The 23,976-nt window shown below is 47.7% G+C and overlaps 1 protein-coding gene and 1 long non-coding RNA gene across 6 annotated transcripts in view; one reads left to right on the forward strand and one right to left on the reverse strand.

The window, feature by feature from the left end:
* The window catches only part of AdamTS-A (ADAM metallopeptidase with thrombospondin type 1 motif A), a 394,663-nt gene extending 377,341 nt beyond the window's left edge, over window positions 1–17,322 (forward strand). For 4 of the 5 annotated variants that reach the window (XM_089552346.1, XM_089552348.1, XM_089552349.1 and 1 more), the window contains 7 exons: window positions 3,011–3,152; window positions 3,941–4,127; window positions 6,070–6,200; window positions 7,168–7,364; window positions 7,623–7,723; window positions 11,080–11,109; window positions 12,083–17,322. In XM_089552346.1, coding sequence (XP_089408472.1) covers window positions 3,011–3,152; window positions 3,941–4,127; window positions 6,070–6,200; window positions 7,168–7,364; window positions 7,623–7,718 — 753 coding nt within the window. In that variant the 3' untranslated portion in view covers window positions 7,719–7,723; window positions 11,080–11,109; window positions 12,083–17,322. The remainder of the gene's footprint in view (window positions 1–3,010; window positions 3,153–3,940; window positions 4,128–6,069; window positions 6,201–7,167; window positions 7,365–7,622; window positions 7,724–11,079; window positions 11,110–12,082) is intronic. The other variant, XM_089552347.1, reaches the window with a different exon arrangement.
* On the reverse strand, window positions 7,019–11,347 carry LOC149335744 (uncharacterized). The gene is made up of 3 exons (XR_016284098.1): window positions 11,298–11,347; window positions 7,960–8,031; window positions 7,019–7,818 (listed from the first exon to the last, which is right to left on the reverse strand). It is a non-coding gene; the product is annotated as an uncharacterized LOC149335744 (long non-coding RNA).
* Window positions 17,323–23,976: the final 6,654 nt, after the last annotated feature.

Genomic DNA, 23,976 nt, shown 5'->3' on the forward strand with positions numbered 1-23,976 from the left:
TACCTCTGACGGACGTACGAAGGATATCCGAAACCAAATTTTTTTCGTGCGTCCGATGGACGTCCAATCTCAGCGCAGGATGTTAGGATTTAGCTTGGACGTATGACGTATGACGGATATTTGTGGTTGCTTAGGGTGCTTTACGCTGGAAGTCGACTGTGTGAAAGAACCAGCCGCATAAAAAAACAGAACCCGATATCGATGAGCCAAATCATAGTCCTTCAATGTTTTTTTTGGTCATGAAATTCCGGCCAAAGTTTCTTATAGGGACAGTGTGCACTGCTAGTGGCGCGGCTGTTGGCGAGGGGGCACAAGTCTCTGTGCGAGCCCTGCTCGAAGCGGCTGTTTTCTAGCCAACAGGCTCATATTCGCTTGGTAGTTGTGCTTTCTGGGGATCGGTACTTGAGCTTAGGATGGATGCTACTTTACTGGTTATCACCTGAAAGCTTGGCTGCAACATCGAGACACTAAAAACCCTGTGCGATTGACGATGGCCGCCAGTAAACCTTGTTAGCGGCTGTTTTCTGGCAAACAATTAAGGCGCTTACTTTCTCTCGTTGCTTTTTACGAAAAAGCAATTTTTGTATACTGGTCCAGCCTTCGCATTCATTTTTACCGCAACTTTCCTACAACGTCATTCTGGAAGATCCAGTGTAGTGATCAGTAACATATCTATGTGTGTCTGGGTTGTGCCTGTCTCGGCCGAGTCCTCGCTTACATCTAAGTGCACAAGGCTGCTTAAGGCTGGCGTTTACCTTGTGAGAAATACTGAAATCTCAATAATGCTGAAAACAAGACGTTATGGCGCCATTTTAAGAACTGGAGTGCGTGCTACAAAAGCGATCACATGACGAATGCACCGGTAGTTTGATGATGCTATCTCAGTTCTTTTTGCTGACACATTCGGAGGTGGCAAAGTCAGCTGCTGAAGACTCTTGCTACATAAGCCATTTATTTACACTTTGTTATGCTGTGACTACATAGGCACTGGTGAGTGCAAGGAAATTGTGAATTTTTGTTGTTCATTTCTCATCTGCTGGCATCGCGCTACCAAAATAAGAGACAAGCTGTAAGTGGCCACGCAATAAACCAAAACTGAGCAATGATAGAAATCACAGAGAAACATGTACAAAAAATAACAAGCACTAGGGGTTCCACATGGTTAAACTGAGCAGACTTGCGAACGCATGTGTTTAGCCTGTTTGGCTCATGGTTTTGCTTTGCTGGGTTGTTGGCACGTCTGGCGACGATATTAGACTCAAGTTAAGCTCTGATCGAGGTTAAGCTAGTCTGATGTGTTCGTTCCGAAGGTGGATGTTGATGAAGACGACAGTGTATAATGCGCGCAGCGCGAGAGTGTGTTGCAGTTTAGTTTTTTTCCTGTTTGGGTCTGCACGAAACTGTGGCCAATCTCCCACCGTGGATATGTGCTATTGTTTTTGAGGCAACAGCAGCAACAACAACATGAGGCGTGATTGGCTGCTGCGATAGCACAATGCTCTCATGCAGTGGCCAGAGAAGCTGATCCGTTTGCGCCGCCGGGGGTTCGAAATTTCCAGTTGCGGCATTATTTATTTTATTTCTGCTCCCTCAAATTCGGGGACGCCACAAGATTCTTGGTTGGGTTTGACCCCTTGAAGTAGTGCTTTCGCACCAAAAGCCATTAGCACATTGAAGAGTACAGCTGTCTGAAATGAAATATCGTCACAGATTCGTGCCCAAATACGCTGGTAGGCCTTCGAATATCTGTGGGACGGTGCCGGGCCTGAGTTTCAGTTTCTCGCATTGCAGCGACACCACTTCTGCATTGATCACAAACTCGTGAGACTGAATCCGTGGGGCAAAAGGCTTCTCGCAGACACGGACATGCTTGGAGTCAGAGCTAAATCCACCGCTTTCCTGTCTGGGTATTGCCTGCTTCCATATTTTACGGTGCTCAGCGTTGCTCTGCAGACAAAACAGTGAGGCCTTTTCCTGCATACCTCCGTAGCCGTAGCGGCAACCTGTTATGCAGCAAGTATTCGCCATCGTAGGCTTGCACGTGATGTGCACTGTACATATTTTGCAAACGAAGGCAAAGTGAAAAGAGAAAATAGTTGCTGCCGCACCGCCGGCGTCCCATTCCGCCCGTAGACTCGCGGCCGTAGAGACGCTGGCTTCCTCGCGTTGAAGCCCCCACACTTTAGCCCCCACAGGACTCTTAGCGCCACATCTAGGAAGGCGCGGTCAAGATATGAAGCTCTCCCATAGCGTTACGGAGAAGTTTCATGACCATAAAAGCATTGAAGGACTATGGCCAAATGTAAGGTCTCTTTTTGAGTACTCTCAAGCTCTAGAGCACTCTGACAGCTCATTAGCTCTAGAGCTGAAGCACTCTAGTGCTAATGAGCTGTCAGATCGAATAGGCACAGTTTGAGCCAATTACATTGTCTATGATGATCTTGACAGCTAAATTGTGCAGTACTACTGTTGCCAACGATGCACTGGTCTTGAAGTGTTGCATGTGGAAAGCTCAATCATCTTAACTTGCCTTTGGAAGATGCTCGGGCTTATGTGAGCTTATGTGTTTGTCTCGAGCTCTGAACAAATTGAGACGGCCAGAAAAAAGCGTGTGTGGTCAACGTACTTCCTTCAAAAGGAAACACAAAATAGGCAGAGCATCACTCCACTGTGAAGAAATGCCTTGCCAGTGTATGGCCTTTCTCAGAAATATACAAGCCACTGTGCTTAGTTCTGGCGCATGCCATGTTGCTCCTTTTTTCTGTGCCAGTCCTCCGAATCTATGGATGGTGAGGAGAGAATGTGCCCACAGCTGAGGACTTTTACACATGCTAGATATGCTTCTTTCTTTGGCCAGCTGGCTTGGATATTTTTTGGTAAATCATGTTCGAGCCTCAGTTCCCTTAGTTGGTACATAAGTGTCATAAAGTGCAGTGCACCTGGCATTCGTACTGATGCCAAATTTGAGACCCTTTCTGTAGCAAGTGGCTTGTCTTCTTTTTGTTTGCAGTGTTCCACAACGTGCGGGTCAGGCAAGCAGAAGAGGCGGCTTCGATGCTACGACCAGCGTAACAAGCGAGTCAACAACAGCCACTGCAGCAGCGCACTTAAGAATAGGATCAAGAGAAAGCGGCGGTGCTTCTTGCGACCATGTGAGCAGTCTTTATTAATGACTTGGTTCGTTGAGGATTGAACGTCATGGCTTCAGTAGCCAGCGACTGCATTCAGGCTCACTGGTTTTTCATGCTTGCAATAGAGCTTTTAATAGTTACTCTTGTTTCTACCTCGCGTATCGTGTGTCGTGTCCGTGATGTTGTACTTGGATGATTTAGTGGCAGTGAATCGTTTGTGAAACATGCTGAAATATTTCTCAGAGCCTTTCACGCTTTGATTTGATGTCGTTGAATAACGTGGCACTTGGAGCTGATGCATGGCCCAAGGCCGTTGCACTAAGACGCCCGACAGTCATTTCCGAACTGTAAACGCAGCTTAGTCCTCCTTGTGGATGCAAACCTAAGTGAACAGGGAGCTGTTGAAATGGCTGAAATCTGCCAATACCCGTGTGTGGATACGGGTGCGAAGAAAAAAAAAGGAAGAACCTAGAAAATTGACAATAGTCTGGGCCTGCAAAAATTTAGCCCCAAGGGGATTGAAGATAAGGATCCAGGAGATAAGGACAGATTGAATTGGCTGATATGCGCGATGCCTTTTTTTTAGTTGAAAGTGCATGTGAATAACACAGCAAGGACAATCTGGGCCTCTTGGTGCAATATGCATTAGATGTTAATGAGCTTACTTGGTTACCAAATCTTTTAGTAAGCAGGGTTTTGCTCTGAAACAACGTCCCTCAGCACAGAGCACTCAAAGCATTCTTTTCCTTTCAGCCTTTACCTCTAGCTTTTCAACTGCTTGACAAGTGGTCCTTGTTCTTTGGTTGCAGGCACTGCAGTGAGCTGTGCAGAGGTTCAGCGGCGGGCTGGCGTCCGTGAGGACGGCGAACAGAAGCTCTACGTGCGGGGTCGCCTGGTGAACGTGTACTGCTCGCGCATGAACACTTCGTCGCCTCAGGAGTACCTGTCGCTCGACAGCGGTGAGAGCAACAACTACTCCGAGGTCTACGGCAAGAGGTGCGTGCGCTTTCTTCTCTCAATCGAAGCACATTGGTGCAGTGTGTGGCTCTAAAGCGTCCGGCAGTAAAGTCCTGGTTGAAAAAAATAACAAACTTTTCTGTTGTTGCGACAGATGTTTTGTAAACAACAGAAATGCTCGTAGTAACAACAGAATTGTATTTAGTATTGTGCTGTTTTTTTCTCTTACTGACAGAACTACAGAAACGCTCTGGAGAAAAATGCTTCATTACTACCAAAATGGCAGAACATTTTGTATTTTGGACTCAATTCTGTCGTTTCTGACATGGGATGCAAAAATAAGATTACCTAGCCTCTCGCATAGAAAACAGATGAACACAGGAAAGCACGAAGAGTGCTTTTATACTTATTCTGTGCAATTTTGCTGCTTTGTTGATACTCGAAAAAGTGCAAACCAAGCTGGATGATCGACAAATACTGGTGAGGGAAGCCCTGGCCCGGTCTTTCAATGTCTGTCCTTGAGCTGCTGTTTACTGGCTGCCATGAGCCAATGCACCCAAATATATTGATGTTGTGGGGTTTTAATGGGGAGATATATGCGTTCTCCCCGTGCGGACTCCACCGCATGGTCGCGTGCGCTACCGAGCGCACAGCGACCACGGCGGGCCTTGCTCTGCGGGAACAAAGGAACGACACACTGGCTGACACAAACAAGGAAGTTATTGCTATAACAACAATAATGTGACCTAGCAACAAAATAACACTGAGGAATGGAGGACATCCGACTCACCAGCACGGTTACGAGTGAACGTTCGCCCACGCTAGGGCAAAGGGGAAGCTCCGACGCCGGACGGGACGGGGTGGCGGGAGCATGTTCTGACCACGAGGCGCCCATCGGCGAAGAGCGGAGCGGCGCGCGACACGTCTGCGTGCTTTCCCCGGTGCAGAGCAGAAAAGAAGTCTCTCCCCCCGTGTGCGCGCAGCAAAACGCCATCCGTGACGCTGGTGTCGCTGCGACGCGAGCGCCCTCCCCTGTTAGTTAAAGTAACACAACTAAGGGCAGTGCATTGCGGGAAGTTAACCACAGAGAACTAGTGCATTGCGGGAAAGCGAACGCAGGGGACAAATGCGTCCCCTCATCGTTCCAGCCCAATGGTGGCTTTCTTGTAGGATGACGTTTGCAGCAGCAGCCATTAGTGACATTCTATGAAAAAACGACGTGCATCGAATGTTTGTGTACACGAAATGGGAGAAGCCACTCTTCCTCTGCGAAGAGGTGTCAGGGTGAGAGAAAAGAAATGAACAGTTTTACTCCCTCTGCCTTGCTGCCTCAGCCATGTCAGCCATGTCTGCATCTTGTAGGGATGGCTAATGCCAATGGAAAAAAAAAGAGGCCATATGGAACCGGCTGAAACGCATTTGGTGCCGTTTGGAAACGATTTCTTACTGATTGGTTTTCAATTGGCTCTATTTTTAGTTTGGATATTCCAATTGATCTTTTTTAATTAGGATCAATTTTGACAGCCTGGTTGTGGTGAGCCTTGTGAGGAGGAGATTACAACAAAAGTAAACAGCTCCTATTGCCCTACCGCCACCGCTGCTGTTGTCGCTTGGAGAGGTGCGAATTGAAAACGTGAAGGGAGCCTAGGGTCAATTCTCGCCATGTGTGCCTGTATATGTGTGTTCCGCTCGTTGCTCAGCGTGTCGAGAGCAACAAGCTGAGCAGAGGAGGAACAGGCAGGCAAAAGCACGAGGACGTCGTCAAAAGCTTCTGTCAAAACGATAGGCACAACTGCCCCGTCAGAAGGAACAGCTGGTTCTTCCTATGCCCCTCCACTGCTCGCTTATGCATCACCCTGAATCACATAGAAATATACTCGGTAGTTCTCATGACATGTAGTTGCAGTTTCAAAAGGATGAACACTGTAGCCTTGCGTGGTAAGCAGCGTACTCAAGTGCAGCCTTTGGCTTGTGATCGCAGGTTACGAAATCCAGACGAATGCCCGTACGGCGGCGCACGTGTGGACAACTGCGACTGCTTTGATGACTACCCGGCCGCCCTGACCACCTTCTCGAAAATCGCTTTCAACATCACCACGCTTCAAGTGAACCGTGAGTTGTTCGCTCAGCTCTTGTGTGTCGCCAGTGCAGGCACCGGTCACCATCTGCATTCGGGGGCTGCATCCAGCATCCTGTTGGATGGTTGGAGAACTTGATTGAGGATGCAAGCTCATGAGCACGTCGGAAGGTAGCCTGGATTGTTCAGTACACTCAGCAGAGAACCTAATTTCTGAATTTAAGGTTTTGTATTTTAGGATACAGTTGCGAAAACTTACTAGTCATGAATTTGATACAGTCGAGCCCACTTCATAGCTAGGTATCAAACACATCCAAATTTTGGCCCCAGTATAATGTGGCTGAGCATCAAAGTTCCTTGGTGCTTGTGATGGCCTTAAATTTAGCATCCTTCATTGCGCAATTTTTTCGTTTGGTGTCACACTTGCTGCTAGTTCTAATGGCTGCATTAGGCAAACAGGCGACTGGGAGCATTGGTCTGTTGCGAACACAGTTTGCAGCTGTGCAAAAGAAGTGATCTCTATTGCATGTGATGTGAGCATGTGATGATACAGCTATGCAAAAGTAGTGATGGCCTTTTGAAGCAAGTAACATGCTTTTCTGTGAGCTTAAGCTCAGGTTCTCTGAGCAAAATGGACTTGCCACCCTGTTGTGAACAACAGTTGCTATTTGGCGCTCAAGTGCTCGTGTTTGTTTGCTTATGCTCGGCTTTGCCTGTCGTGTTCTATAGTTGCAGATATTGTAGTTGCAGTAGGATACTGTGAACTGAGTTTATTGCCGAAGCCAATATTTATTAAATATCATTCCAACTCAAAGACATCAAAAAACATTTATCCGGTCAATTTACAGAAGAGCGACAGTTCAGTGGTAATGCTGTGTATGAATGAGGCTTCCTTTGGTGTCAATGTGCCAGCGCTGTTCTTCGTAGGAAACGGTTGTTCGATGGACTTGCTTTTGGTGATGCAATCTTAACTGTTGTGGTATGTCGTTTTTCGGGCTGCAGGGCTTGACTTCACCTTCAGTCGCACACTGCACGGCACGCCGACGGCGGTGGGCGGCTCAGGCGACTGCTACAGCCGCGCCCAGTGCGCACAGGGTCGCTTCTCGCTGTCGCTGGCGGGCACGGACTTCACCGTGTCCCCCGTCACTGAATGGGTGACGCAGGGCAGCCACACCTACCACAATGTGCGGCGCCTGCAGGTTCGTACATATGACCCTTGGGTGAACCGGCTGTTAAAGGGAAGCCTGGAATTCACCATGCGAATACTGTTAGTGCCATGCTGGATAACTGCTAATTAGCTAGTGTGATGGTTCCAGATTCTTTAAATAAAGAAATTATTTAAAAATTTTGTTCAGAAAACTGTTAGAAAGGTAGTCAGCGATGAAGTAACAGCCCCTCGCTGTGCATACTCCTCTAACTCAGATAGCATCCACAGTTCAATGTCCCTTCTTATGCAGGAGGGCCAGATCATCCAAGGCAGATGCGGTGGCTACTGCGGCCAGTGTTTTCCAGACCCGACGGTAGGGCTACTGCTGGACGTTCGCCCCCCTTGACTGAGGTGAGCGAGATTCCTTGCCTTGCTGTTGGCAGCAGATGTTCTGGTTGCGCTGCTACACATAGCTTGTACCGATATATGTCACAGCAGCCGCCTTGCTGGCAAAGAAGGAGAATTGCGAGAAAGTGCACATTTCTATAATAAGCTTATCGAAACCTCCAGCACTACTGAAACTGTTCATGGTTCAACATCACGGCGTCCGTGACGTCAAGTGCAAGCTATCTATCAAAAATACTAACCTTTTACTGCACTAACTGTATTAGCTTGTTCTCCCGGTCTCATGTTGTCGTCGTCAGCCCCGTCCGCATGCCCTTCAGTGCAGGAAGAGTAAGCAATGATCAATACAATTGGTGTGGCAGGGTATGCCTGAATATCTGTGTTCACCCTGGACAGAGCAGCCGCTGCTGCTGATGGGTTCAGATCGTGCGAGTGGGTGGCGTGATCCAGTTCATCAATCACTTTGTGGCATGCTGTAAGCCACTCCACTCTCCCGATCCAATCCAGCAACCACAGTGTGGCACGCCGTACTCTCTCTCCACTCTCCCCGCCCCTCGACTCTGATTGGTGACCGCGATGTCCCTCTCTCCACTCATCCATCGCCTTCCATCCTCTCCATCTTCCACTTTCTCTTTCTCGCTCCTCTTCCCTGAAAGTGAAGAGTGGGATTTCCCTGTCGGCACTTTGCCCCCTGCCAACCGAGGCTTCACACGCCAACGCCATCGCCTGATGCTTTTTGCGATAATGGGCGTTCTAATGCTAATGCATTAAAAAGCTTGACCTCTGGTTTCCATGGTCCAGAAAAGGCAAACTTAGGCAACCGAATTCGAAACTCAGTCTCTAACTTGGATCGTGATGCAGAGTATACTTCCTCTCCAGCACCAATCCACGCAGTCATTGGTAAGCTACTGTGGCTGTTTATGTTTGTTCAGTGGCAATGGCAGTCGTGCGTTGCGTCACCACTGTGGCAATCATTTGCAAACCAGCTTGTGCTGGTCGCTTGTGGTACCCTGAGGATGAACGACCTAGCTTTTTTAGTCACGTATATGGGCCGCAATCACTTTTGTATGCATCACTTCCAGCGTGCGAAGCCTCTGATGGCTTGCTGGAAATGGACTTGGGGAGAAGAAAACTTAAAAACGATTACATCAGCGGTTATGCGGATGATCGGTGGTAGATTTTCCTCCTGTGTTTCTGTGGTTCTTGTATTGGCATGAGGATTACTTTTTAAATTGGGAGGGGGGGGGGGGGGGGGGACATTGGCGGTGTGTGAATCCTTGGAGGAGAGGAGGCAAATTGAAGAAAGGGAAAGGGTGATAGGGAGAGGGTGGAACGAGGGCGGGTTGTTAGGAGTGATGGGTGGCGAAAGGGAAACCGCGGTCGCCAATCAGAGTCGAGGCGAGGGGTACTCGTGGCACAGTGTATTTGCAGCATTGTATTGGGCGAGTGGAGAGGAGATGGAGCGTGTCACAACGTGACTGATCGACTGAATCACACCGCCTGCCACAGTCAGAGGGGAAGTACAGAGGGCAAAACGCATGTCTAGAACATGTTCTGAGCCTATTTCGGGCTGATCACGCGATAACTGGCGATAAGATTTGGTCAAAAATGGTCTGGATGTAAACATGGGCTGTTAAACTCATAGAATTTAATCGTCAATTTTTGCCTTCTTGGTCGCAGTGGCTTTGGGAGCGGCGGAACACACAGTTTGGTTGTTCTAGGCATGTGTTTTGCCCTCTGTACAAACGCTAACGCATACTCTGCCGCATGAATCACATTGTTAGTCTGTGACTTTTTTCTGCCAGCATGCATGTTCTGTTTTCTGCTGAAAAGATAGCCACAAATGAGCGTATTGCATTTCAGCAGAAGTTAAATCTCTTAGTTTTTCCTCGTGATCTTGCTTCGCACTCCTCTGCTCACTCACGCTCTGGTAGCTAGAGAAGGAAGGAGACATGACGAGTCAGTGTCGCTCGAGATTTCTGAAGACGTAGGCCTGAATAAACAAAAATGGGAGAGAAAACTCCTAGCATCACGTGAGGTTAGCACTACACGCTGTGTTGAGCGACGAGCGTGTTGGGGACCCTGCATAAGTGGAGTCCTTGTAGGTACTCTCGTGAAAAAATTTGCCAGAGGAAAATTGAAACATTGCAAACCAGTCCAATAGGTGTTGACTTGAAGCATATGGCTGCACTCACTGCTTTAGCTCATGTTGCTTAGCTGTTTCGACGTGACAGGCGAGCACACCACCTCTCGCTGTGCACATGCGTACATGAATGGAGATCGCCATTAGCTTCGAGTGTTGAACAGTCTTGCACAGCAGCAATGCTTAGTGTGTACATAAGTGGTATGGGTGAGTATTATGCCTGTGTGAATTAAAGCAGTTATTTTCAAGTTATTTTTGTTTTGTTTGTTCGTGACAAGACGGGGATCTCAAAGGCGTGGCATGCAAGATACTAACACATCTGTGAGTCAGCGTGTTGCACCCCGCAAATTGGACACATTCTTGTAGGGACAGGCTAGGAATATGCCCAAAGCATTAGAGCACTGTCTCCGGTATGGAGAAGTTCCTTGTTACGTGCGCTATGCAAATTTTTGTTGCAGTCGCTGATTTTGTCACGCTTCTGCTTAGCTAGGAGAAATCAATTTGATCATAAAAATAATGCACCATGCTTTTGTTGACGAGAGTGGCGACAGGATTGGCCACGAAAGCAGTAGTTTATAGGCTAAATCGTGTTTGCACCTGTAAAACAAAAAAAGTACTGGGGTACCCAGTGAGTAAGGCACACGCCCAGTGGTCCTCGGACAGAATGGCATGGCTTGTGGCAGACATGTCTCTTGCATTTGGCATCGTCGCTGTACTGCACAGTAGCGTGAAAACACACTGCAAACACTGTAGCGAGCGCAGCGTGTTAGTCCTTGTGTGCCACGCTGCGATAAGAATAATGGTGCTACTGTGCGACGAAGGCAAAATGAAACTGAAACCACAAAAAATCATAGACCAGGCACTGGTATGCCTCACTGTGAGCACATTGCTCCCTGAGCACTTGGAATTTGCAAGCAGGTTTAAGTGATGTTAATGCATGAAAGGGTGGTGTTTGCATTCTCTGCATGTTTACACCTTCCTGCTCTCAGCATTGACGTAATAAAGCCATCCTCTAGTAGCAATTCTGGCACAGTGGACCGAGCTTTCCTCTGTGGTGCCATTACAGAAATAGGCATAAAGCATCAGACCGCTTTTTCACTAACACATATGAAAGGCCCTTACGGCCATAGTCTGATTATATAAGAAAAGCAAAATAGACTTATTTAATTATTAATTCATTATTCTAAGCATTGCTGTACTATGTTTCTATTTTTTGCAGTTGGACGAGTTAGATCTGCCGAACCTTTCGGTAAGCGAATGAATGTATTGTTACGGCAGGGTTCCCCCTTGTTGTAGTAGTGTCTTGCATGCTATGCCTTAGATGCCACTTAACTGTTTGTAATGGTTCAGTGAATTTGTGGAGGCCGCACTGGTCGCTGCGATCGGGGGTCCATTGGTGTTGGAGGTAAACAGGGAGATAAAAGCAGTAATATTCACATGGGTGCAGTACTGTGCTGGGAAATTTGGTGCTGGGTCCGCGTTGTGGCTTTCACATAATTTTCGCATAGGTATAAGATTTCCGCTCTGTGGAAGCCTTCAACTGACTATATTGCTGCAAGCTGCAAGAAGATTGTTATATATTTTTTAAAGGGCAACTGCGTAGGTTTTAGAAATAAACAAGCTTAAATGGTTTGAATGTGTGAAACCTTCAGGTAAAGAATGAAAAGTGCTTTTGGGCTAGCATTAATTTGAAATGGTGACATAGTAGTCGATTGAAATCGCGACGGCCTTCAAGCTTCTCTGCAGCGCAAAGCACCAAGTGGGGGAGAGGGCATGGTGATGTCATCGAGGGTACCGGTACATATCTAATGCGTTAACGCTGCCTTTGAAGCCAAAAAAAAAAACTAACGCCACTGAAGACAAAGCCCACCGAGCCCTGTTTGGTAACATTCATTGAGGCAGTGAGGTTTACAGCCGCGGAAATTTGAAATCTTACCTTCCGGGACGTCATACTGAGCTTTTTTGCACTTTTCCGATGCTGTGATAAGGAGAAGCCTAGAATTTAATCGCCGACTGCGTCGCTATTTTACATGCTAGCGCAAAAACACCTGGCATGATATCGCAGAATTCTCGAAAAGGGGTGCAATTTCTCTTTAAAGAATTGTCATACTGGGGTGTTGTTATTTATCATAGATGCATTGACCAGCCTTTGTTTCCATTTTTTGGGCATGTTTTACTTTACCTTTTTTTTCATGTGCTTGTTGCTTGAAATGCATCTGCAGAGCGACTCCATGACGTGACCACCATCAAGGAATCGCGGCGGATGTTTGCGTTGGGCGAATGAAACTCCGAGTGATGCAGTGTTCTACGCTGAGTGCAGTATTTTCTGGCAAGTCTTCTCGACAGAAAGTGGACTGAATTTGAAGGCTGCCAGACTGAAAGCCAAACCCTCCCTCTGCTCGCCTCACCTGGTCCCTGTGCACTGCTCTCCCGAAATGCCACAACTCTTCCGTCGCCCCGAGTGCTGCTTGGATTTGCCTGTCCTTGCCTCCATGCCCACCACTATGTGCAGAATTCGACAACGCTCATGGCCGAGGCAAATGGGACAAGATGCACTGTAGGCACCGTGTCAGCATGGTGTCGGCGCTGTTGATGCCGTTAGCCAGCAAAGATGGACGTAAAAGTGCTACAAGCAGAAGAAGACAAAAACACTTCAGTGTGCGCTTGACTCAATCTGCTGCTCTTTATAGCCCTTTCTCTAACCCCACTCATTGTTTGGACATTGTGCTTGTCGGTGTAACTGCATGGTTGTTTTGTTTCCATTAAGCTCAGTCTAAAACCTCTAGGATGTTGCTGTTGTAGGTCTGTTTGTCGTTGAGACTGTGCTCTAGAAATTTCTTTTTCACCTGTCACTGTTCGTTTCCACTTCTCTTTTTTCTCTTTTGTTGTGTGATCATACGACGGAGTTGAGACAACCAAGTGGTGTTGCAGTGTGACGTGTGGTCCTGAATGTCGTGTTTTCAAGGAAGGTGCTCCCTTGTGCACATAAGCATACAGACTTCTGATAAGTGTGCGCGTGCAAAGGCTCACTCGACACAAGATGTCCTCGACGAACTGTGCTTCGGCGAAATGAACCTCGGCGAAACTTCGTCTGACGAAGCGCTCATAATGGAGTGTAATGCTGTCATCATTATTTATTTGCTTATACAGAAGGAGTGCCAAGTTTGAAGAGGAACCAAGGATTATATACAACCTACTTAGGCGAGCCCCGGCTGGTGTTTTACTCTTTACGGCACTGCATTTGCATTGGCTTTGTGTGGAAGAAAAGCTTAAGGTTACACGAAGGTGAAGTGTCTGGTCATCATTTTCTCAAGGAAATGGATCTTTATCGTGGCACCATACCAGTAACCATGTTAGGCTTGGCAGTGTTACTTTAGTTCTGCTTTGTGCCAGATACTGGTTCAGCAGTTCTCCACCTTTTAGCGGAGATCCGTCCCATTGCTTAAAGACCAGTTCTTTCTGAAACCTCTTAGAAAACCTCTTTCCTAAAAATAGAGGTTTCGGCCCAGTGTGAATATGCGGGATAATTAGTCAGTGGGCAGTGCCTGCAGGCTGTCACATGCTTCGTACTGAACTCTTGCAAGGCTCTGCAGTCAGCAGCAGAAAGGAGCCGGCAGGGCAATAAATGTTCAATATTTTGCATCAGGCATTAAAACTTGTGCATTTGTGGTCTGAGGGCTAGTTGAGGGTGGAAAGGCAATGTAAGGTCACAAACAATAGTCTTCTAGAAGCACGGAATTGAGAAACCAGGACGCTGCCAACAGGAACATTGGAGACCATTGACCAAAGGAAGTAATTTTACCTGTGAGCAACCATGCCGCCTTTTACCCTTCAGCCGCATGTAATCTTCATCGCACCATGCAAGATCACATTCTGGAAGATATAGCGTTGAGTCTTAGGAATTGCACGGAAAGTTTGCCACCAAGTTTACATTGTGTGCATGAAACTGCACCGCAGAGACTTCAATAATTAGTTTATTGAAATGCGGAGACTATAACTGCATTTGTGATTGGTGGAGTTCAGTTCAGTGAAGCAGCTGCGTGGTAACATAGTGCTGAGATTTGACATTTTTTCTCAGCCATTAAGCTGACTACTTGTTTGCTAATCTGGTGTGACAAAGCTCATGTCAAGTGTAGGCTGACATTGGGTCTACCTGCTGCGCCATCGGGCAACCTCTGTGGTTTTTCTCATCACTACTGCCAAGCGACGAATGCAGATTGTGTGCAGTTACAGCCAGCACGGGGCCCTACTGCCATGCTCTCTACGGTGGCCTCTATTGGCCAGAATTATATGCCAAGCGCAGCTTACATGTCTACTTAGAGTGCAGGCTAAGCCAGAAGCTCTCTCTCTTTTTTTTTTACAAGTGCGTGGATATGCGTGTTTATTACTGTTGTGCTATGTGAGAACTGAAGAATGTGGTAATTGTCGCTTGTAGCCGGTGTTCAGGCCCACCTACCTCAGAAGAGCAGAAAGAACGCCAAAACGCATCGCTTTAATGGAGGCACTTTGTAGTGGAAACCCTTTCTGTGTATGTCACGTAGCCAGCAGTGCTGTGGTCTTCTCGGTGTGCATGCGCTGTTGCTTACAGAATTTGATGATGCGGTCGTGACTTTTTTATTTTCGTCCACAATGCCCTGGTGATGTGAACTTGCGTGAACCACGTGTGTTCGATTTTCTCAGCGTGGTTACTATCTTGGTTTGCATTGTGCCTGCTGTCTACTGCTAGAAATATGCATTAGACTAGAGCTGTGCTGCCATTGTCAGTGCATAGCCTGTAGGGGGCCAAAGTAAGTTTTTTTCTTTAATTTACGTGTACAGATAACGAAAGCAAAGGTGTCATGGGGCTGAATTTCTTCGGTGCAGAGAAATTGTGCCATTTTTTCTTACTAATCAAATGCTGATGCTTAGAGTCAAGCAGCTTTCCCTTGGTGACCTGTGAGCTGGCGGTTATAGAGTAACTTTGCAGTGCTGCTACTGTAACGTGGAGCCATAGCTATCAATACTACTGCTTTGCTGTTCACCAATGACAGGCAAGAGGAACAGAAACATTGGGTAGGGCGTAGCATTGATGTAGCACGATGCTTTTCAAGCAAGAAATGAACCTTAACACTGCTGAATTCCAGACACAGCACCGTGCACATATGCTTGCCTCTCGTTTTGTCTTTACGTCACTGCAGCAGAGGAGTGCAGGAATTGATGCTTGTGCAGTGCATGTTTTGCTAGTCAAGCACGTCAATAACGAGAACAGCGTGCTTGATATTTAGTGATGGTCTTTACAAGACGTTGGAGCATGCTGCTGCTAGCTTTAAGGAGAATCGCCACTGCTGAATGCTTCTTAGCTTATACTGGAATGTCATGCAGGAAGGTTCAGAGCAGGCTGTTGTTGCTGCATGTGTTTTCCGCGAAAGCAACCATTTTCCAACCAAACACCGTAGAATATGTAGTAAGCAGCGAAAAAAAAAAAAATAATCCAGCAAACAGAATGCACGCTAACCATAGGTTTCTTTTTTTTTGTGGTGTACTGCTTGCAGACATGCTCCTAAAAATGAATTGCTGGAATCTTCACTCTAATGTTGCAATTTTTATCTTTCGCGCCAGGCACACGGCGGTGTGACAGTGCCTACACCTCTAGCAGTGAGGCGTTAAACCGCCTTGAATTAATGCTCCAGCCATGACACATTTATTGTGCCTCTGAGTTACCTTTATAGATGAAACTTCGAATTGTTATGTTTTTAATAGAACCCCGCCTCTGTATTTGGAATGTTTTTTGATACGATGCTCTGTCACACGAGAGAAGCAACTCAGACTGCAGCCTTCCGGGCAGCTATCAAGAGACCGATTTGTACATAATCATTGGTGATCGAGGTGATTTTAGTTTCTCCGCATCACCTGTCACAATGATTGTGGCACTGTGGTACAGGCACCACTGGAGTTTTTTTTTTTTATGGAACCAGAGGCATATTTAGGGTGGTCGTTATTTTCAGATTGATTGATTGATTGAAACCGAATCAGCATTTCTTCAGGAGCCATAAGTTGTAACGTTTAGTTCTTTTTTTGTTTGTTCCCCTGTCACCGGTCGGGACTTTCTGGTGACGTAGGTCGTGATGGTTGTCACCAATTGCAAAAAACCAAAGGAAAGAAAAATGAGCACAGAGTATGGCCAACATAGGGTGTACACACTATAGCCGGAACATATACACCCACAGTTCCAGAGTGGGCACAAAAAAGAAGCACTCAACAGCATGTCGCATTCAAAATGCTGGCGCTTCTTCAAGATACGCTCTCTCCAGGCTCTATCTCAAGAAGTTCCTTTCGGCTTTGCGGGCGCTACTTTGCAGTGCCGAGCAGTGAACGCATGACATTTCCCGCACGAAATACCCCTTCATTGTCATAGGCATTCTGTCCACCCAGAATGTTAGCGTCATCTTGACTTTCAAATCACGTATTTACTTACGCCACAAAATTTTATGTTCTAGAAAATTTTGAATATTTGGAAGCATAGGAAAAATGCTCGCAATGTGCAACTCAGTTGGTAGATTAAGCGCACTACAAAGCACTGGCTACCATAACTGTCCAGGTGTCCATTGTAGCAATGTGTGTGTTTGGGGCCAGTGATGCAAGTTAGAAAAGTTCTCTAGTGTAGCATTCTTTTACAGGAACAACGGTCGCTTTGCTTCCGTCCGGTGTTCTGTGACAAGGCTAAGATACTGTACTCTGTGGGCGCTGTGCTTTTAGGGCGTGTATATCGAAATGATGGGTGAACTTTATAGTGTGTTAGTCGTATGAACTCAGACATGAAGGCTTTGCTAAGAGACTAAGATGATGTGAGCATTGGTCTATGTAAAAAAAACCTCTTCGCAATTGAAAAAAAACCTCTTCGCTGATGAAACTGTTTGAACTGCTTCCTAATCTGGCCTCACATGTGCGTGCATTTTTTTTTGTCCCTTGAAGTAGCGCAACTGGGCCATAATTTGTATCGAAAGCTCTTTCTAGTATAATGTGCAGAGCGTACGGACGTGTGAGCATGCATGATTGGGGTTGCCGATTCCAACTGAGCTCTTTGGTGTGCGCATGTGTTGGTAATGTGAGCGCCGTCAACGCTTTGGGGCACAAACTCTGCACCATCCGATCCATGTAGTTTCCAAATGCAAAGCTTGTGCGTAGAAAGGCTTCCCATTTATAAGCGTGTCGTACCAGCCCCTCCTCCCCCCTCGTCCTCCCCATCCTTACAAAATACATTCACCCCTTGGGCCCCGTGCTCACTCCATGCCCGGTGTTATATGCGTCGTGCTTTTTCGTGCTGTGCATGTAGCGAACAATGACGTGTTTCTACTATGGTGATTATTATAATTATTGTAATTGTTTTTTTTTTTGAGGAGAGGATGCTTTTGCACCTCTCTCCGCACTGCCACGTGTTTTGGCCGCACTGCCTGTAAATAAACATTGATGCACATCACCAGACTACGCATGTGTGCGACTCGTTGATCGCGTGAAACGAGCAGAGAAGAGTAGTAAATCGCAGGTACAGGTTGGGCTAACTCGTGGCAGCGCGCCTTCGTGTCACCATCATGGATGCCACAAAACTTTAAGCCGCAGTGTGTTTTGAAGCTAAAAGCTTCACTAGGCTAGTCAACACCCCGCTTCGCGTGAGCCGGAGGCCGCCACTTCTGCGCATGCGCGAAACCAAGCGGCGTCACGCACGGCGCAGGTGGCCGCCGTTGCCGCCGCTGACTCCGTCGCCTGACATTTCGCCGCCACCGCGTGCTACTGCGCATGTGCGCCGCCGCTTCTCCTCACCACCGTTTGACCTTTCGCCGCAGCCGTGCGCATTTGAAAGGAGGGGTATATAAGGCGCGCTTGCCCATAGAACAGGCGCAGACACTCGCCATGGAAGAAGAAGAAGCAACAGTCGGACGGCGCAGAAACACCGATCCAGAAGTGGCACGTTGGGAGTTGGCTGAAAAGCAGCGAGAGCTTTCCCTTCGAGATATCCAGGCTTAACCTTAGCTAAGCCACAGCCAATTATTTTAACAAAGTTTGTGCATAAAATATACAAAATTTAAGACTTGCTGCTTGAACAATCAGTTTTAGGAAGCAAGATTTCTTTCTCCATGTAAGCAGCCTAGATCTTAATAAGTGGTGCAGGAAACCAATATCTCGATGGCTGGCGAGAATGTGCAGGTCTGTGTGGATGTGTGAACACTACTCTCGCTCTGAAGTAGAAATACTGGCGCCATATCACCTCCAACGGATGAGCCCAAGCAGTGCGCGCTGCATCGTCATGTTTTTGGAAATGTTCCCCAAAGTCGCTCTTTTAGCGACCTGCTTTCGTCATTCTCGGGCTTGTTTCAACACACAAAAAAAAAAAAAAATGCGCCCGATGAAACGTTTCTTCCACGAAGGGAAGAAACTGTATGTATAGAGCGGTGTCACTTTCCATTGCCTGTTGTTGACTGCTCCGTTGGTGAGTGCGTCGCGTAACAAACATAAATTGCATCTCCGCAGTGCCCATACTGGCGATTTTTGTTGTGGCCTCCGGGCCTTTCTCCTTGGAGTGAAGGCCCTATTTATAAACACTGTCAATGATGAACGCCAGACGAAGACAGGTACCGTTGCCGAAACGCAAGTACCCTGAGGCTTTCCTTCCTTGTTCACTCTGTGAGTGACAAGAAACCTAATATTTAGAAACTGTATGCACCCGCTAGTCTCCTAGTTACACGGGGGCTGGAGCAGCGATCAGCGGTGAAAATGATTTCTTTTCACAGTGCACGTATGGAGGCAGCCATTTAACGATTGGCGAGTGATTTTAGGAAGTGCATGACAAAGCGTCGAGCACAATTTTTAAGCTCGCGTGCTTTCAAAACATATCACGATAAATATGTGTTCTGACGCCAGAGATGAACTCCCGGCCCAACCTCTGCGGGCTCAAAAATTACCTCTGTGTTTCATCGAATCCAACAAGCGTCTCCTCTCGTGTAGACAGACTTTGCTGCATGTGCTACATTTTTTCGCGAATACAGTCGTTCCGGGTGGGTGACCTCCGAGCCTGTGAGAGACTCTTGCCGGCACCCTGGCTCGGCATGGAGACGCTGCGTTTAGTGCTGTCTTCGACGTAGGGAGAACTCCTTCAGGAAAATATTGAGTGCATGTGAACACGACGGTGGTGTGGCTTCGTTGAAGGACTATGGTATCAGAAGCATGCCGGCTATACTTCAAGTGGATTCTTTGTCACACAGAATTCTGACTCAAAAAGAATTTCAGGGATCGATGCATAACGGCAGTTATTCAATGAAGAAATTTCAAAATACAAGCAAACAAAATATGCTGCCCTCAACTCGGTATTGTGGGGCTTCCCATTCCCATTTTGCTCTCCCAATGACGGCATTGGGAGAGGACCAACCAAAACAGCTTATCTGAGCACGTCGCGGAAGTTTGCACATCGTGGTTGCCTATTCGCTGCAACTCATTCTTGCCAGGCTGGCAGCGTCGTTCCCATGGTTACAACGACCATGTAGATCACGCCCAGCTGGCTCGGCAATGCTTCATCGTCACGTCGATGGCGCAGAAGGGAAGATTGGTCAATTACCTTCCCTGACTTGGTATTAAACAAACTCGAGCGCGAGATATTTATTAGCATAGCGCGTGCCGCTACCGACACCCCCGTACCGTGCCCTGCCACTGCGCGCAGATGACGGGAACGTGGCGCCGAGAGGAAAGAAAAAGGCCTGAGGACGCGTAAATTCAAATTTTGACTTCAGGTAACTCAGCTCCCACAAAACGCGTTAAAAAAAATTCTTGTAGCAACATAGCATAATGGGCGAATTGGTATTGCATCTTTAACGAACGAAACAGCGCAACTGTAAAACGAAGGACCAGAGACACAAACACGCGCTAACTTACAACTGAGTGTTTTAATCGGAAAAAAAAAATTCTTGCTAGAGGCATGGGCGTCCGGAGGGGGGGGGGGGGGGCAAGGGGGGGCGGCTGCACCCCCCTGGAAAATCACTCACTCGAACCGTGAGTGATGGCCGCACGTCAGGGGCGGCGGTGCGCTCAGCCAAAAGAGTAAAAGCGGCCCTGCTTCCACGCTTTGGGTCACATCTGCAAAGTGCCGCGTCCGGGGACGCGTCGTTGCAGACATACAGCGGCACCGGCGAGCATGTGTTTCGAGCCGTCTTGAGATGTGTGCCTGTTTCTTTGATCTCTAGAGAGATAGCGACACGGAGGCAGACAGTGCACACCCCGGCCACCGATGAATTCTTCAGGAGGGAGGGACAAATCAGCCGTGTCCATCCCCGCTTTGTCGGACTGCTCAGGGGCAAGCGGGCGATGAGTTGGCGCCGCCGCCGCTCGCTGTCTCCTCCGATCCACGGGAGAGCGCAGTTCGGTACAAGCGCCGCTTTCAGAATTTTCGGCGAAGGGGATTAGCTGCTTTTGTTCACGGCGACGCAGTCTCCAGAGGCGCCCCCACACCAGCGTTCCTTGCGTCTTCTCCGGAAACCAGCGCCTTTGGTCAAGGCAGCCCGATGGCGCCTGCCTGGCTCGCCTGTCACCTCTGGCTGGGCCTCAAATCCCAACAGCGCCCATGTACTGTGCGATGTCAGTGCATGGTAAAGAGACCGTCCGTCCCTCATAGCCTGAGTCGTTTTGGGGCTCTGAACCTCATAAAAACACACAAAACAAATTTTCCGACCGGAGTGGCGAGTGTCCCTTCCCCTCGGAAGTCGCGCGGCGTTCCTTGCGTGTGCGCGCCTCTTTGTTTGTGCTTCGGTGTTTTTAGTGGCCGGTTGTCAACGAAGCTGAGAACAACCAAGACAGCGGACGAGAAAATGACGAGCGGCGAGTAGTGTGTGTGCAAATACTCGACTGTGCGGTTGCGCGAGCAAGATGGAGCGAGGTGTATGAAGCTGCGAGCGTGCATTTATCTTGTAAATAAGTTTTCGCTGCATACATAGTCATTTTTTGTTTTCAACGTACGCATTCAACCGTTTTTCCAATCAATGTGTATATATTTTTAACACTACCAACCCCGAGGAACTCCATAGCCAGCTTTGTCTCGCGCGGTCCCGAATGATGGATATTCGACGCTTCTTCAAGCGTCAGCGGTTGTCTGACGAAGCATTATCCAAATGCGCCCCTGCAGATTCTGGTGTGACATGTGACAACGGTGTAGCATTTGAACAGAGTGATGCAAGCTTTTATCACCGGACAGTAGCTGATGTCGTCGACTCCATGGAAGGGACTCTGTCAACAGTGAGTTCAGGTGATGCAGCAGGCCGAGATGATTCCATTTCTCCTTTCTTGGGATTCAAGTCCGGATTTGACCAGAGCGATGCAACCTTTCATCACCGGACAGTAGCCGGCGTCGTCGTCTCCATGGAAGGAACTCCACCAGCGAGCTCCGGTCATGCAGTAAGCCGAAACGATTCCCTTTCTCCTTGCTTGGGATCGAAGTCCGGAGACAACATCAAGAAAACAAATAACTTGCCTCAAGAATATGACTTAGGAGAGTTTCTAGGCAAAGCTAAACTCACTGGCATACCGGACTTTTTGAAGTTACGTCTTCTTACTAAGCCATGGTCGCCAAATGTCACATATGATTTTAAGAAGGATGTAACACCTGGAAAGAGGCCTTTTCGACATCAGTGGCTGGGAGATTACGCCCCCTGGCTTGCGTACTCAGCGACAGCGAAAGGCGCCTTTTGTCGTTTTTGCGTCATTTTTCCTCCGCGTGTTCACCGGGGTACTCAAGGTAGTTTTATCGTGCGCGCTTTCAGTAACTACAGAAAAATGCACGAGGCGTGCAGGGATCACGTAAAATCCCAATGGCACCAGGAGGCAATGACGGCCTCACAGAACTTTATGGATGTGATGAAAGGCAAGCAGCTACCCGTTGTACAGCAGCTGAACAGAGCGCTGCACGCGCAAGTTGAAAGGAACCGTGAGAAACTATTTCCAATAGTTTCCACCATTGTCTTTTGCGCGACGCATGACTTGCCGATTCGCGGCAAGCAGTCCGATAGTGGAGTCTTCAATGATCTGCTTGACTTTCGTGTAGAAGCTGGAGATACTCTACTTCAGGAGCACTTCGCTTCTTCTGCTGGCAATGCCAAGTACACTTCTGTCCGCGTCCAGAACGAGATCATCACAATCTGTGGCGACATCCTGAGAGAGCAGATAGTTACCGAAACTAACAAAGCGTTTGCTTTTTCCGTTCTTGCTGACGAAACTGCAGATATTTCAGGAAAAGAGCAGATGTCTATAGGCGTTCGCTTTATTGACAAGGCGGAAGTCGAAGTGTGCGTTCGAGAGCAGTTTTTGGGATTTGTAGAGCTGGAGCAATTAAACTCCGCTTGCATCGCCGCGGCAATCTTGAAGCTTTTGACGAATGTCGGACTGATTCTTTCGAACCTCGTTGGACAGGGGTACGATGGATGCTCTACAATGGCTGGAAAAGAAGCTGGAGTGAACAAAATTATACAAAAACAGTTCCCGAAGGCACTATTTTTCCACTGTGCAAGTCACAAACTAAATCTCGTCATCAACGATTTGAACGACGTCTCTGAAATTCGAAACACAATTGGGATAATCAAACAAACCATAAACTTCTTCCGCGAGAGCGTGCTCCGGAGAAAATTGGTGCCCAACATTCCGATGCTGTGTGAGACAAGATGGTCTGCAAAGTACAAGTCTATTAGGATCTTCTCTCAGCATTGCGTGGCCATAGTCGAAGCACTCGAGCAGCTCGCGTCCACGGAATCATGCTCGAACGCTGCAACTAGACAACGAGCTCACATCCTCTACTGCGCAACAACAAGCTCATCTTTCATCGTCTGCTTGCATATTGTAGCGAAGTACAGCGCTCGGCTCGAACCAGCTACGAACATTCTGCAAGGTGTATCCATGGACTTCCATTCTGTGCATGGCCACATCACTGAGCTACAACGTATTTTTCGCGGCCACCGGACAAACGCTGTAGAGGAGTTCTCTAACATCATGAATGCAGCAAGGGAGGCAGCCAATCACTTAAATGTGGTGATATCTGTACCAAGACAAGTCTCTCGTCAGGCCCACCAAGACAACTACGGGATTCAGTCGCCAGAGGAATACTACCGTGTGGCAATATATGTGCCGTACTTGGACTCCCTCACTGCTTCTTTAGCTCGGCGCTTTTCTGAAAGCAATGAGAGGAGCTTCAAACTTCTCCAGCTGCATACATCAAAAATGAAGCACTTGAGCCGTGTTGAGTTCGCTGTTCTCGCCGAAGAACTCCAGTGCTTTTACGGCATCGACAACTTCAAGGAAGAGGCCATCTCTTGGTACGAGATGTGGTGCAACAAAACTGGGGACCCATCAGAAATAACTTACTGCGAGCTTCTACATCAGGCCAAGACATTCTTCCCTGGTGTTGCAAAAGCCATTGAGGTGGCTCTGGATTTGCCAGTTACTACCTGTACGGTCGAACGCTCCTTCAGTACAATGAGGAGAGTGAAAACGTGGCTACGCTCAACGAGGACAAACGACAGACTGGACGGCCTTTGTATGATGAGTGTGCACCGAGAGCGTGTAATGAAGCACAGAAATGAATTTATCACCAGTGTCATCACGCAATTCGCCCAGAAAAATCCGAGGCGTCTACAGTTTCTGTTCAAGGAAGACTGACTGAGTGACTGTCGTTGCGTGTTTGTGAACATATTGTGCTGTGTGCTGGTCATCAATCCGGGTGTGTCGAGAACCCGTATGCAGCAAGACTGAGCACTCTTCTCCACGAAGTGATAGTATCTTTTTGCATTTTTATTAATTTTAATTGTTTCTTCGTTGATAAACTCCAATGTATCTCTCCTAGCCTCGCTTTAATTTGCTGTTTGTAATTTTTCTTTCATGTGTGTATTTTACTTATTTATTTTATTTGTATATAAATAAATAAATTTACTCCGCAAATAGTGCCTTTTTGCTACGAACATACCCCCCCCCCCCCCCCCCCCCCCCTCCGGCGCCAACAACCAATGGGCCCCCCCCCCCCTGCAAAAAATTCTGCGGACGCCCTTGGCTAGAGGATATTGTGAAGCGGCATCCTTTAACATCCTAGGCATACCTTAACTTGATTCGGTGCCCC

Source organism: Amblyomma mixtum, chromosome 7, assembly GCF_055824585.1.
Source record: "Amblyomma mixtum isolate Tamu chromosome 7, ASM5582458v1, whole genome shotgun sequence".
Taxonomy (NCBI): Eukaryota; Metazoa; Arthropoda; class Arachnida; order Ixodida; family Ixodidae; genus Amblyomma; species Amblyomma mixtum.